Source organism: Ananas comosus, unplaced genomic scaffold (genome assembly GCF_001540865.1).
Source record: "Ananas comosus cultivar F153 unplaced genomic scaffold, ASM154086v1, whole genome shotgun sequence".
Lineage (NCBI taxonomy): Eukaryota > Viridiplantae > Streptophyta > Magnoliopsida > Poales > Bromeliaceae > Ananas > Ananas comosus.
Genome location: NW_017893582.1, coordinates 15,269 through 31,581, shown reverse-complemented (window position 1 = coordinate 31,581; position 16,313 = coordinate 15,269). Strand labels below are relative to the sequence as shown.

Sequence of the window (16,313 nt, the reverse complement as noted above, 5' to 3'; positions counted from 1 at the left end):
CACGAGACCAAGCCGCGCACGATCGCTACATTCAGCGGTTTAGGGTTGCTCGTCCGTCGTCTTAAGGACCGTATCAAGAGGGGAGAGGGAAGAAGGGCGAAGAACGAGAGCGAGGGAGGGAGGAGATGAACGATGATAGGAATGGGTGCCACTGGGATGCTTATCGTGCGGCGGCATCGGAGTGTGATCGCTTTGGGGGAAGTGGTCGGTTTTGGTGAAACTTCTCGTGGAATCAATCCATTGGCGAAGGAGAGAGAGAGAAGAGAGAAGAGAAAGGAAGAGAGGACGAGGGAAGGGAGAAGGCGAGCGAGGGACATTGCGTCGGGTGAGGGGCCTCTCTCGGTCCTTATTCTCAATTAGTAATAAACGCAAGTAAATGTGAGAAAAGGGGAAATTATTTCGTTTTTACAAGCTTACTCCCCCCCAATTTACTTTATTTATGCTTAACATTCGTACTATTTACAATTTTTGGCACCGTTTACTGTTGTAGAAAATTTTAACCAAAGCAGGAATTTTTGCTTACAAAACTAATTACTGTCCAAAGCATAAAAAATTTCTATACTGAAAAAAAGGAACCAACTTTTAATGGCCGAACTCCTAAAATCCACCAATTAATTATATCTTATTTTATTAAAGCCGCTTTTGTTATATATAAATCTTTATTTATTACTTCTTAAATTTTTTTAAAAAATTTCTCTCTTATTTTTTAAAAGTTCCATGCTTCTAACCTCTCAGTCCTATTAGTGAAACTCTTACAGGACAGGAAAATTATTGACCAAGAATTTTTTTACAAAATTATTAATGATATTTTTTTGCGCAATAAAAAATAAGTTTAGACATCTTTGAGAATTTTCAAAGAGGCATATTTAGATATATACTATTCATTTACTTATGCAACAGTTATTAAAATATGCAAAAATGTTTATAGAAAACTGGGGTAAATCTTGCACCTCATAACATGTTTTTTTCTTTTCATAACTCTTCTTATGATACCAAAAACTTTCTTGAGGCAATGTTATGTAAAAAAAAATTGATAATCTTTCAAATATTATTTCTTGTAATTTTTCGAATTCTTTCTTTTAGTTACTGCATAATTATTTAACAGTGTATCAATATTAGTACCCTATTGATTTCATGTGGGTTTCACTTTTTCAATTCGATTAATCATTTCCGTTTAAATTATCATACATAAAAACTGTATCAGAATTACTAGATTTATTCGAATATCACTTTAGCTACTTTTTAGTTTTAAGTTTTTGTTCATTAATTTAACGAAAAAAAAATAGTATTAGGAGTAATGAAAAGAAGAAAATAAGATAGCGGAATACTAAGATAATACACTTTTTTAAACCACAATGTATTAAATATAAAAAAAATGTAGAAACACACGAGTTGTATTCGAAGGTATTTTCCTAAATAAAATATGTGTAATTTCGGTTTAGAATTTTGTTACTTTTTTGCTATTTTAGTTTTCGTGGATTTTCGACATCCATTTTGAAAGTTTTTCAAAACTGATTGGATGTTGTGTTCGACTTTCAGATCTCGAATTCTTGATTGAAAATTTAATCCAATTTGTTTAAACAAATCAAAAACTTGTAGGGCAATAATTCACTAGCAAAGTTTTCGTCATTTTTCTTTCGCAAATACAAGTAAGTCATTAAATGCTCTTATTTAACGAACAAAGTGTTCGTGCCAAGAGGGTTGTAAAAGAGAGCGTTAAGAGCCTACATTTATTGTGAGCTTTTGGATCAAAAAAAAAATAAATCTAACTTGAGGACAGATTTTGTTCATTTGATTGCTTGTTGGGATTCAGAAATTTTAGACGAATAAAAATTTGTAAAACCCGCTATCCAATATTAAACACGGACGTTAAGAGTTTATTAAACTATATAAAAATTAAAAATCATGTGATTTGGCGGAACGAGCCGCAAAGTATGCCAAATTTACGCGATAATTTCGGTTTGAACATAAACTGGAATTGTATAGGGAATTAAATTACTTTCGTATGAAATAGATTTCGAGGCTCGTACGAAAAAATAGGATTAGATTAGTTAGTGAATTTTTCCATTTTTAATTCACAGCAAAAATCTACATTAAACTATTTAGTCAGGTGGCATCAAATCTTTATGTCTTTCAGAGACAAAGTCGTTGTATGATTACGAAACGGGAAATATTTAGTTTATGCATCATACGGGATTTGATTAATTTATGAGATTCATAATTCAATTCACATGGACGGTACACGCGGAATTTATTTTTTCGTTTTTAAACTACTGGGCACATTAGTTATTTTTTAATGAGCGACAACGTTCCGGTTTTATTGTTACGGTGGGCGAGGAGGAGGTGTAAATAAACTGTAGAAACCCCCTGCTACATATAAGATTAATTAATTATATTAGTGGTTCTCGGAACGCAAAAATTTGCATATTTTTTATTGCGGTGCGCGTGGCGGATGAGTTTTTATTTTTTTAAATTTTTTTTTGGGGATTTAGTGGGAATCGAATTTTTTGCGACACTCCGTGCGAGGCGCGGGATTGGCGTTTACCGCGGGATCTTGAAGTCTAGTTGGCGGGATGGATCACGTTGTCGTCGGGAGACGAGGGATTTTTAAACAGCGCGGGTGGAGACAATTATAAATTCGTGGGTGGGGGGGGGTGGCGGCGATATTACGGGAGGTCTCGCTGTACCACTTTGGTGCGGGGAACACGAGGGGCGGATTTCGAGAGGGGGCTTTTCTCCGCGAATGGGAACAGTGGGGGAAACCCCACGATCGGGACGTTTTGGACACGGGGTGTCGGTCTTTGCGTTTTTCCCGGTCTTTTTTTTTTGGCGGTGTGTTTCAAGTTTTGATATAATTATGGAGTAAAATTGTACCCGCCGAGTCCCTGTTTACTATTTCCTATTTTCAAGTCAGTTAATCATACGAACGCGGTAAACGACTTGTAGAGGCGTTTTTGATACATATAGTTAAATTCTCTCTCTACATGGTAAAATTTATTTTTAGGTATTTAATTTGATATACTTTTAGAAATCTTTTAATTATTACAATTAAAAAAAATTGTATAGACAGGCTCTAGATTAAAATAAGTTTAGAATTACATTCAAATTACCCACAGATCTATTAAAGTTCTATAAGGAATAAGTTAACTTAAAATAGAATGATATAAATTTTGCGCTTCCTTATCCTGTTCATACTTTTTCAAATAATAGTATATATTCTTTTATTATTTGTTGAGGAAATCTTCCAGCCAATATATATTTAATCTTAAAAAATGCATATTTTTGACTATATGCAGCTTAAAATAAATCATATTATATGTTTGTAAGCGTCCTACGACTATTATTTCTAAGCAAAAATAAATACACGTAATCCATAAACCGTTATATTTCTCTAAATTATATGCATCTCTAAGCCATGCTGAATTGGGGCGTAATTTGCATCTAAGCAAATGGGACCACTACCATTTTCTTTACTAGTCTCTTGGTATATATTCTTTTACATTAAAAGTACATTAATTCTATTTTTAAAAAATAACATTTTATTAGTAAAAAATTTAATATTTCTTATTGTTGATTTCATTAAAAATTTTTTATTCAAATGTTAATAATCTCAATATATTCTTTAAATGAAAAAAAGAATACAGAGAAAAATGGCCTCATAGTTAATGTTTTCGTACGTTGCTTTTATCCTCCATTATCTATGAGGAACTTAATCGACTTCGTTCAAATTTTATAATAATTTAATTGTTTAATTTTAGTAATACTATTTAAATTATTTTATTAAGTATAATTCCCCGGGGGGGGGGGCGGGGGAATATGATCAAATAAAGCTGTTTAGGGATCACACAATTAAAATATCTTTATTAACAAAACATTCTAATTGGGGATAAATAGTTTAAATTTACACATTTACACCCGATGTGTCCTTAGAAGGAAAATGACAAAAGAATTTTCGGTGGTTGGTAATTCGAGATCTTAAGTTTGAATTCGAATTGATTTTACATTTTTTAGTTAAATTATTCTAAAAATGAAATATAACAAAAGCGAAAATTAGCTTAATGGTTATCTATCTCTCTAAAAAAAAAAAATCTGTTGTTGGGAAAGTTCGAAATAAAATGAATTAAAAAAAAAAGAATATTTAAAGGATGAAAGCTAGTAAACATCACGTAGGAATGGCGCTTAAGGACTATTCCCCGCGATTTTATGTGGCAGTGCCAGGTTGGGCATCAGCCTTGATACGGATCGACGGTCGGAGGCCAACGACCATCTCCAAATGATCGGCGCCGATCATTTCGTGAGGTGGGGGACATGAGGCGGAGCGTGACGTTTGGCTTTCTGGAAGCTTTCCGCCACCACGCCGCGCATTTGCACGGCGCGCACGCTCTCCTTCGCTCGGCTTCGTGTACGATCCGGCTGTGGGGCTCAGATTCTCAGACAGGAAGTTTGGCACGACATCTTCACAAGCCACTGGTTTTGCTTTGACGGTCTAGTCGAATGACGCCTAATACTTATTAGTACGGCTTAAAATAAGGAAATGTTAATTATCTTAAAACTATTTTATGTTTTTAATGAATTGATTTACACTTTAAAATACAGGAGTGTATTATCTTACATTTTACTTAATAGTTTTAAGAAATTTATTAATTTCTTATTATGTTTTTTTATTGATGCCAAAACTACGGGAATGTAATCTTTCTATATTTGTATTTTTTATGAGGCGCCTTAAAATTTTAGGGGAACATGTAAGATGTTTGCTTATGGACGTCCTATTCTTCGCGAAGTCATCTATTTTAGAACTAATTAGTTTAATGCACACTTAACTTTTTTAAACGCTTTTTTTTAAACCTAAATATTTTTTGGTTGCTAACTATATAGATTTTAATTTACAAAAAAACTTGAGCTGTTAGAAAAACGCAACTCAATTCACTTAAAAACGTAATGATACAACGCCTACGAGTCTCGATTGGTAGACTCGGCCTACCGAGCCTCCATTTTTGCCACTTGAGTTTTTTGAACATGACTCGGACCCACCTTGTTTACGCCATTATTGAACATCACTCAAAACCCACCATAGCCATTTCCCGCTATGACAGAGATGGTTTGGCCACTATTAAACCATAACAATCCTCCTCCAGTATCTGCACATACATTTGTAGCATGCGCGGGAATCCGAACCCGTTGACCTCTGTGAGTCTGGAAAAACACGTTGTCGGGATTGTTTGGCACTAACCATTAATCTCAAAAGCTCGATCTTCCCAAAAATAAGCTATTCGTCTTGTTCATACTTATATTATAGAATTATTGTTAAAATCTAGAAGTTGTCCCTTTTTGTATAATCCTGATTCGGTCGTGAGGTCATCTCATTTCTGACCTAAATATGGGTTCTGGATAACCAACTGTTGACCACTCAACTTTTCTCAGAAGGTCACTCATCTATAACTACTATAGGCTTTAGTTTACGTTTATGTTCTTCTTAACTTTTTTTTCTTGAGGTTAATCACTGCTCAAAAATATTATAGTTCGTTTTTTAAGGAGGTTATTGCTTATTTAGACCTTAATAATAATATAGAAATATTGCAAAATCCTAATGGCTGATCCCGCTGTTATAATTTCTGACTCGGCTAAACAAATTCATCTCACATTCTGGGTTGACCTATGATTGGGCCCCACTTGTCAGGAAAGTCAATTTATAATCCGTAACTAGTTTCTAATTATTAAAACATGCTTAACTTTTCTTAAACCTGTTATGGATCTTGTATTCACCGCCCGAAATGCTATAGTGGAATAAAAGGTTAACCCTTCTATACGCTTATATTTAAAACTATTTGCAATTCTAAAAGTGTCAACATTCTATATAATTCTAATTGAGTTACATATTAATAAAAATAGGATTTGAGTCGAACCTTGTGTTATTTTGTCCTTTTTTTTTTTTCGAAAAAATTTAAATGTGGAAAGACTTTAAAATATTCCCTTTCGATATTTTTATATCTATTTCAAAATTTTTAAAATTGCTTTACTTAGAAGCAAACAATAGTTATTTAAATCCCAAATTTAAAAATTTTTAAACAGATTTTAATTTATTTATATTAGGTTATAATTTTTATATTACTAGTATTGTCGATTATTAAACTAAATATGATTTATTATGTTGTCTATTAGACAAAACGTGCTTCTGATAACTTCATTTAATATAGTTCATTGTTATCATTAATATAGTTAGATAATTTTTCTGTGCTGAAACTAAACAATACAAAAATAAATATTCATTTCATGATACTGTAAACATATAAACTTAAATTAAAAATAAGAGTTTTTGAAACGTTATAATGTCCAGTTAAATAAATTTAATAGTATGTACTGCTAGTAAAATATTTTTGAAATTATTCAATTCTATTTCTATGAAGGTTCAATTGACTCAATTAATATTCTTTTAAAACTTTTAAAATTCACAAGCCACACAAAACCACCACGTGTAATAATATTTATTTTTACACCCTGTATTACTGTTATTGATCTTTACTATTTTCCTATTTAAATATTTTGTCCTGTGCAAAAGTTTAATTGTTGTTTTATAAAATTTCTTAACATTAATAATTATATAATTTCTGGTAGAATGATCACGAATGTTAAAAAAATTATTTGAAATTAATTACCATAATTATTAAAATATATTAAAAAAGTTTGTTAAAATTGAAATTAATTTTAGTCCTGGTCAGCGCATAATATTTTTTTTTTAAAAAAAAACTATTGCAATTATGGACAGTAACTTTTGAGAAACTAAATTTTTATATGAATAAATATATATTTTATAGAAACTAAATTTTATTACAAATTACTTATTCAGAAAGTAATTTGGTGTTTCGACTTTGTTGGCCCTTATATCAGCCTTTTTTTTAATCATTTTCTAATAATTTAGATTAATTATTGATTACTTTGTGGGGACCCACATGAATTTTAGAGAGGATCACAATTGATTTCCAATTCGCTTATAATCTTATTCAAAGATCAAAAAATCGGAAAGTATCAGAATATTTTATACTTTCGACAGTATAATAGCTCTACGACTATAATTTTTTTTACTGCTTTTTATGTAAGAATGCTATAGGCAATTCAGTCTCTTATTTTAACTCTTTCTATTTTTAATTTTTAAATCAGTAGAAAGGGCAAAAAAAAAAAAGGGCAAAATTGGAGACAGTAACAAGAACACCCCTAACTATAGTATTCCGAAAATGGCGGCTCAGCCATTCTCTTTTTTGTTTACATGATTACTTTTACAAAATTTCAGATTATTTTTATTTTTAAAATTAAGATAAAAGCTTATAAATTTACAATTTAAAACAGGCAAAAATTACACTTATTTTGGAAGAAATGAGAAAGTGATAATTATATAAAAGTAGATATTTATGAGTGGCGGCGTTAGGAAATAATTGCGTGTGTATTGTCCAATGAATTGCGCGCTTGCACCGATGACTTTGGTCAAATTGACGAGCAGGTGGAGAGCGCGACGTAGGTAAACCGCCCAAATGTTCGGATACCTCTAGTTAACATACGTAGATTATTTTTGGTATCGCACTTCGTACTTTTCGTAAACCACGCTTGTGTCAGTAATGGACGCAAAAAAATAAATAGGGACTAAACTTTCAAAATTCACTATGTGGTATTGCCTACTTTTTTCATTTTAAGTACCATATAGCTTAAAGTATATTAATTTTAGTGGTCATTGTTAGTTTTATTTTTATCATTTTTGGCCAATTTTGTTTCTTTATAAATTTCGTTTATTCTAACAACATTAGATGGCCAAAAAAGCTTTAGATTACGCCTATATTTTACTATATTATTTTTCAAATTATTTACTTTAGTATTCTTTTAGTTTAAATTATATAAGCTAATTTAACCAAAAAATAGTGAAACTGATAGAAAAAGATAAAATAAAATTACGGAAACATAAAATTTATATATTTTTAAACATAATAGAATTGCAAAGTGATAACAAGTATGAAACTCATTGCGGGATTGGATACTTTAATAATTTTTTCAAATTTTCAATTATCTTTCTGCGAAAAAAACCCACACGTGAAATTCCACGCGACTTTTAGTTGCGTTTTATACACAACAAGATTACATATATGAGTTGTAGTTATATATACGCCTACGTGAATTATTGAGGTATTTCAATAAATAGTTGAAACTTGAATCGGCCGTCCATTTTCATCTGAATGTGTGTGGTCAAAATCGAGCAATATTTACCAGTGGAAGTTATTAATCAATATGAGCTTCAGCTTATTTAAATATTTCTCGGACTATGTTTCAAACAAATAAACGTTATATTTTGACATTTGCATTTTGCATTTGCACAAACGTGTGTCTTTTACTTTATCTATCACAATCAATCAAGATTGGGATATGGTTTGAAAATGTTAGGATTATTTATTAAGTATAATGATGCCCGGATGGACGATAAAGGACAATTGGAAATATACAAAATTTGAGCAATTGCCGCTTGTTACTATTAATAAAATTCGAGCATCCCAAAAAAACAAATATTTGAATGGTTAATTTATAATTAATTTTTTCTAGACTAGATATTAAAAAAATAAAAGAGAACACTAAAAACTACTTAGATTAGAGGGGATGTTCCATTGAAATTGTACCATCCCTATATTTGATATTATGAGAAGAAATTCCTCATTATTCATTTTTTTTTAAAAAAACCTGGGCTCATTTTCATTATTTAAAGAGCCACATCAAATATTGAAATATTTAAAGGACAAACTGTTCTCTAATAGTATAAATTTATTGGAAGTATTGTCGGTTGTTTAATACTAATTTATATAATATCAAAAAAAAATTTCTGGTTTGAATTCTTCGCCAATGTTCCATAACATTATCATTTTTATTCCATTCCTAATTTAATTCAATACAAATTATAAGATATTAAAAACACATCCTTTTCTTTATAGATTTATTATAAAGCTTTATGCATATTTTGTTTTGTTATTTTTTATAGAATGCCTTATTGTTATTTTTGTCTTTTGAGTCACTTTAAAGACGGGGGATTTTATTTTAAAAAAAAAGAATTACAGTTCTTATCAATTTTAAAATTAATTATTATCTGCTATTTATAGACGGAGATTTCTACAGTAATTGCACTATGATTCTATAGAGATTTTATTGGGAATATATATTATATATATATATATATTATAATATATTATAATATATATATAATATATATATGACTTTATATATATAAATATCAAAGATAATAAAGAGAAACTTTCTCCCCACGCGTAATTGGTACCTTTGCATCGAGACATAAAATATACGGATATGTGTTGACTTTGACCAAAGTCGTCACGTCCGAAAGGGACAGGTAAGATTACTATATTCATCCACAATTTTCTACACGAAGAATTACAGCGTTAATGAATTTTCAATGAAGTTGACTTCATAAAAGTTTTACATCTAAAAGGACGAGGAACTGATAACATGCAAATGGAAAAATGCATGTCCAGCTAAATTTTTTTACTATTACTATTGTTTTCAGATACGGGGTTTATTTTGTTTTGATCCAAGTTATATATAAAAATTGGTTCTGCTTTTCAAAATTTGAATGGAGGGTAAGATCACTCTGTGTAACAAATTTTCGGCACGAAGAGATATTCTAGCTTTGGCAGTTGCCAGAGAAACTTCAAAACAAACTCTAGTTTTTCAGTTATGTTGATCCTCTCTGAGGGTTCGGGAATTTAATATTTGGCCCGATTAAACCCAATCGAGTCCAATCCATTTTGGACCGGGCTCGGAATTAAATGATCCCAATAATTTGGGGATTGTCCAATTTGAAACCAACCAAAACTAGCCCACCTGAAACCGGGCTCCGCCTAGACCATACTTTGCAGAGGCATAGCAACAGAATAAGATACAATCATATGCTCAATATCACTCAGTCATATACCAAAGCTATTTATAAAGAGTTTATTAAGCAGGAGTTATATAATACTTCATAAGCAGAGGGACGAAAACATGTAGTACGTACTAAACATAGAAACTGACACGCCAAGGATTTGAAACCTTGGAGTTTATTTTATTTTGTTTTATTGAGAAATGTAGGCAGAGGCGGCAAAGCCTCATCCAAGGATCAGAAACCTTGGATGTTATTGGAATTCAGAACTACGTACGCACTAAATCCTGGCCGCTTATTTATCTTCTTCTAACTTGGAGATGATGCTCACAAACACTTCAAAGCCTTGCTCCATGTCGGAGAACAGGCAGTATTCGTTGTCTGCATGGTATACGTCATTTATGCCTGGTAAAATGCACGAATTAAAAAGCATTATAATGCAGGATAAGATATATATATATGCATATAAATGCACATATAAGCTAAATATGGAGAATCTTAATATAGTCTGTTTATGAATTTCAAGCCCGTGTTTCATTCGTAATAAGCGGGAATCAATTATCAGACAAGCAAGTTTAGGATCTAATACCAGTTAATGGAAGTCTTATGTACTTCTTTTAAGAGAAGTCAAGCTAATAGGATTTCGATCAATAAAACATGGAATCTCAATATATCATATAATGAGGGTTGACACAGCGGATTAAACAAGCAAAATGCCGGTATTGAGAAACGATTGTTTGTTACCATATCCTGTGAGTTGAACATCAAAACCTTTAACCTACCAAAATGAGAAGATAACAGGATTAGTTCACAAATAAGGTTTCTGGTAAAGCAGCAAATTTAAAGAGGAAAGCATTAAACCTGTAAATCGCGAACCAATGGCAATGTTCCAGTATCCGCGTAAGGTTCGACAAAGCCAATCACTTCTTTGGTTGCTTCAGATAGAACGTGATAGCCACGAGAATCAAGATTGCAAGCGATTCCAGCAATAATCTCTGGATCAGTTTCGATTTCAACCCTAGGAAGCATCAAGACACACAGAGGGGGGTAAAAATTCAGGATTTTAAGGAACTTTATATGTAAGCGAAAGAAATTATCAAGGTTAATGAGAAGTAAGCTTCACCTTCCTTTGAGACCTTCATCGGGGAGAACATATTTTGACACTGGACCGCGAGTATCTAGATCCTCAATATTGGCATTTATGTCATCTACATAGGCGTGTAACTTCTTCACAATATCCTTTGGGCTGAAAATTGAAGTAATTAGTTTTTCACATTATCTTTCTTTCAGCATGTTCATTCCGAGAGAGCCAAAATCAGGAAAGAAAGGGTGAGCAGAAAGATAGACAACCAAAAGCTGTAATTTCCTTTTTTTTTTTCCATTAAAACAGAAAATATAATATCAAGAGTGGATACTCACCTATAGAAAGCAGTCAACCTGCAGCACACAATGAATACCAAGTTAGATTTAATCTCTCAACTACGAAAAATTCTTGAAAGAAGAACCTTACACAGCTAGGCAGTAATCAAAATCAGTATGTGTGTGTTGAAGCATAAAAAAAGAGAGAGGAATAAAAGAAGAAAAAAGAAAAAAAAAAAAGAAGGAAGAAGAAGAAAAGAAAAAAAAAAAAATTTTTGAGTTCAAATTTTGAATGTGGTGCATAGGTTAATCCATGCACCAGGTGCATAGACTACAAAGAAAAGAGAGAGAATGGCAAATAGCAAATTAGTACTTTTCCTTTCATATATTTGCTCCACTTCAAACACATAAATATTTTAACTAAGGTATAATATAAACAAATGGGAAGGACTAATGTGCAATTTCATACCCACGATCCCATGATCTCATCGTAACTTCCCACCTCTACTACCCACATTCTACGATCCCATCGTAACTACCCACGTCCCACTATTTCCACCCCCATCATCCGCACGTTCTAATCAAAATCCATAAATATCGTTGGACCCCAAATCAAACAAAAAGAGCTTTTTTGAATCTTCAAAACCCATTCCTAAAAAAATCCATCCCGGATCACGAAAGAGAAAAAACAGAGAAAGGTAAAAAAAAAAAAAAAAATTATTTTCTTTCCCTTCCCCAAGATCAAAGCTCTCTATCTCTCTCTCGTCTAAAAAAAAAAAAGAAAAAAGAAAGAACAAAAAGAGAAAGAAGAGAAAAGAGGATCCCTTTCTCTCTCTCTCTCTCTCTCTCTCTCTCTCTCTCTCCAATGGCGGCCGCTGCCGCTCCCGGACGTGCTCCGACCCCGACCTGAGGCGCGCCGACCCCGACCTGAGGCGCGCCCCGAGGTCACATCCCGTGCGCTTCGACGTCACACCCACCGCGCCAGGCAGGGCGCCGTCGGCAAAATGTGCCGCGGCGGGCGCGTGTTCGCGCCCATCAAGATCTGGCGCCGGTGGCACCACCGCGTCAACATCCACCTCCACCGCGCTCCGTCGCCATGGCTCCGAGGCACCTTGACCCGAGGTGCTGCTCTAGGACGTGCTCGTCCAGATCGACAACCCGACGCACAGTCACGGCCGCGACGTCGAGGGGTGGCCGACGAGGCCATTCCATCACTCGCCGCATCAACACCCATGCCGAGCCTCACCGCCCCAAGGCTACCCATTCCGAGCCAGTCGACTCTTGCCAACCGCTATTGCGCCGAGGATTGCCGCCCGAAGCCAACGCTGCTCTTCACAGATTCGCAACTGCCGGGTCTCACCTTCCCAACGAGCCTCATTCCATCACTAGAGGGCCTCCGCTGCGACTTCGCCTGCCTCCTCTACTCACCTCCTCGCTCCGCGGCGGCCGCGCCAGTCGCCGCACGCTCGACGAGACCCTGAGTGCCTTGGCGCGCATGTTGATCCATGCAACGGTGCGCCGCGAGTTCGAGGAGGACGCTTCGAGGGACCCGAGGTACATCGGCCGTCGCTCGCCGATCCGTCTCCGAAAGCACGCAGAGGCTCCGTCGAAGTTCGCGTCACCGCGAAGGCCGCGCCACCCGCGGCGGTCTTCCTCGAAAGCGCCGCCACTCGCGGCCGTTCACTCAAGCCGCGCCACCGCCGGGCGGTGTCTTCTCGAAGCCAGCGCCACTCCGGCCGGATTACTCGAAGCGCAGGCCACCCGCGGCCGGCTCCGTCGAAAGGCGCGCCACTCTCGTGCCATTCGTCGATACCCATGCTGAGCCGCCGCCATGACTCTGGCTCGTGATTCTCGGTCGATGCGTCGACGCTCCCGCGCGCTCCGTCGACTTTGATGGCTCGAACGGCGGAGTCGGCCCACAGCAGCTGCTCGACAGCGAACCTGAGAGAGAGAGCAGTGCTACTCCTCTCAAACGGAAGCCGCCCCACACAAGTGGCTCGACGGCCGAACCTGAGGAGAGAGAGCGGTGGCCTCTCTCTCAAACGACAGCGACCGCATTCCTGTCAAGCCTGAGGAGGCTCCACTCCTCGCCGAGCCTCGTTATCGTCGAGCTCGGCCTCCCTTGTCTGCTCCGAATCGCGCCACCGCCGGGCCGCACCGTCGTCGACCGTAGGCCGAGCCCGGGGAGGTCCGCTCAGCAGTCTAGCTGCGCCGCCGTCGATCTTGTTCCAACGCCCCGAGACATGCTCCGAAGCCGAGCCGCACCGATCGTCACAACCCTCCTCCGTCGCGGTCTCAGATCCGCGGATCCACCGTCGGGTCACAGCCCCAACGGAGCTCCGGCATCAGCAAAGCCCGCCAGCCGCTCGACGACGAAATTGAGGGAGAGAGCGGTGCTCTCCTCTCAAATGAAGTCAAGTCCGCCAAGTGCTCGACGGCGAAATTGAGAGAGAGAGCGATGCTCTCCTCTCAAATGAAGTCCGCCAACCGCTCGACGACGAAATTGAGGGAGAGAGCGGTGCTCTCCTCTCAAATGAAGTCAAATCCGCCAAGTGCTCGACGGCGAAATTGAGAGAGAGAGCGATGCTCTCCTCTCAAATGAAGTCCGCCAACCGCTCGACGACGAAATTGAGGGAGAGAGCGGTGCTCTCCTCTCAAATGAAGTCAAATCCGCCAAGTGCTCGACGGCGAAATTGAGAGAGAGAGCGATGCTCTCCTCTCAAATGAAGTCCGCCAACCGCTCGACGACGAAATTGAGGGAGAGAGCGGTGCTCTCCTCTCAAATGAAGTCAAATCCGCCAAGTGCTCGACGGCGAAATTGAGAGAGAGAGCGATGCTCTCCTCTCAAATGAAGTCCGCCAACCGCTCGACGACGAAATTGAGGGAGAGAGCGGTGCTCTCCTCTCAAATGAAGTCAAGTTCGCCAAGTGCTCGACGGCGACATTGAGAGAGAGAGCGATGCTCTCCTCTAAAAAGAGAAAGAGACAGAGAGAGAGCTTTGTTAATGTTAGGGAGGCAAGGAAGGGATTTTTATCCCGCCTTAGTTGTCCCATGGATGTAAAAGAGATAAAAGAGATAAAGAAAAAATGTGAGGAGACAAAAGAAAATTAGTCGAATTACCGATTAATATTTTTTTGATCGTCCTTTTATTGGAAGAACAATGCAATGTTCGAAATAATTGAACATTGATTCTATCCAAGTTGAATCTTTCTATTTGGTCAAATTAGATCAAATTGAGATTTAATCACATTAGACATTTTTATGTGATTTATGACTAAGAATTTGACAAACAAAAGATGTATTAGAAATTTTCTAAGTGATGAATTTGATCCTGAACCATATATTTTGATCTCAAATTCTGAACAATTTCTATCTAAAAATCTCATCTGGAACGAGCCCATATCCACCTCAAATGACATAACTCAAGCTCAGCCCAAATGTGAATCCAGTCCAAACTTGAATCTGAGCCCAATTCTGTAACTTGCCTAAAGGAAAATATAGGTTTAAGCCACATGGGCCTAAACTGAGCCTAGGCCCGCATCCAGAACTTAATTTCAGGCCTCAACCTGAGTCCATACTATATGGGCCTGAATATAGCCCATACCCGAATCCATAAGCCCCAAAATTAATCCATGCCTGAATGCAATTATACGGGCCTAAATTTCTGGCCCAATTCTGTAACTTGCCTAAAGGAAAATATAGGCTTAAACCACACGGGCCTAAATTGAGTCCGAGCCCACATCCAATTCAGGCCTCAACTTGAATTCATACCATACAACTACACGGGCCCAAATTTGGATCATGAATCCATAATAGAATTGGATCATAACTTGAATTTCATAAAGCCTAATCCCAAAATCCCTATGAATCCAAAAGCCCAATCTCAATTTCATACGAAATCCAAAATCAAATTCCAAATTCAAATTCGAATTCGAATCCAAATTCGAATCCATCCAAATTCTATTCGAATCAAGTTCAAATCCAAAATCCACGGCCCAAAATCCATCCAAGGCCCAAGCCATATCCCATTTGAATCCAAATCAAATTTAGAGCCTAAGGCCAATTCACAGTCCAAGGCCCAAAGCCCAAGTTCAAACCTCAAACCCAAAATACGCCCAAATACCATTCAAATCCAAAACTCAAAACAATATCCAATCCAAATCCCAAATTCCATACTCAAATTAACCCAAATCCCATCTTCAAATCAAGCCAAATCCCATATTTTCATATTAACCCAAAATCCAAATTCTCATAAGCCCAAAATGAGCCCAAAATCCACATATGAATTGAGCCCATTTTGAGCCCAAAATTCACATATGAATTGAGCCCATTTTGAGCCCAAAATCCACATATAAATTGAGCCCATTTGAGCCCAATTACCATATAAAATCCAAATTCTCATATCCAGTCCAAATGAAATCCAAATCAAACCCAAATTGAACCTATTTATCCATATCAAATCCAAATTGAGCCAGCTTTGAGCCCAATTACCATATCAAATCCAAATTGAGCCAGCTTTGAGCCCAATTACCATATCAAATCCAAATTGAGCCCATTTTGAGCCCAAAATCCACATATGAATTGAGCCCATTTTGAGCCCAAAATTCACATATAAATTGAGCCCATTTGAGCCCAATTACCATATAAAATCCAAATTCTCATACCCAGTCCAAATGAAATCCAAATCAAACCCAAATTGAACCTATTTATCCATATCAAATCCAAATTGAGCCAGCTTTGAGCCCAATTACCATATCAAATCCAAATTGAGTTGATCAATTCTAATAATCAGGTATTAGAATTTGATCGAAATTTTAAATAGGTCAGGCATTCTAAACTCTAGTTGTATATGCTAGAGAAGAGATTTGATTTGGATTTGACATAGATCAATGAGAATTTGAAGTCTGGGTTCAAAGAGGGCTCATTTGAATTTTGGACTCCTTTTGGGCTTAATTTGGATTTGATATGAAAATTTGAAGTTTTGATATGCAGTAATTGTAGCCTCATAATGGGCTCGTCTTGATCTCGGTGTGCGTAATTGGGCCCTCAAACG

General features: G+C 36.5%; 1 protein-coding gene across 1 annotated transcript in view; it reads right to left on the bottom strand.

Moving 5' to 3' along the window:
* Positions 1–9,950: 9,950 nt before the first annotated feature.
* LOC109706375 (acetylornithine deacetylase-like) overlaps positions 9,951–16,313 on the bottom strand; it is a 12,836-nt gene continuing 6,473 nt past the window's right edge. Inside the window, exons 6-10 of the mRNA XM_020227170.1 lie at positions 11,321–11,338; positions 11,025–11,147; positions 10,763–10,919; positions 10,646–10,679; positions 9,951–10,306 (exon numbers count right to left, since the gene is read on the bottom strand). Coding sequence (XP_020082759.1) covers positions 10,197–10,306; positions 10,646–10,679; positions 10,763–10,919; positions 11,025–11,147; positions 11,321–11,338 — 442 coding nt within the window. The 3' untranslated portion in view covers positions 9,951–10,196. The remainder of the gene's footprint in view (positions 10,307–10,645; positions 10,680–10,762; positions 10,920–11,024; positions 11,148–11,320; positions 11,339–16,313) is intronic.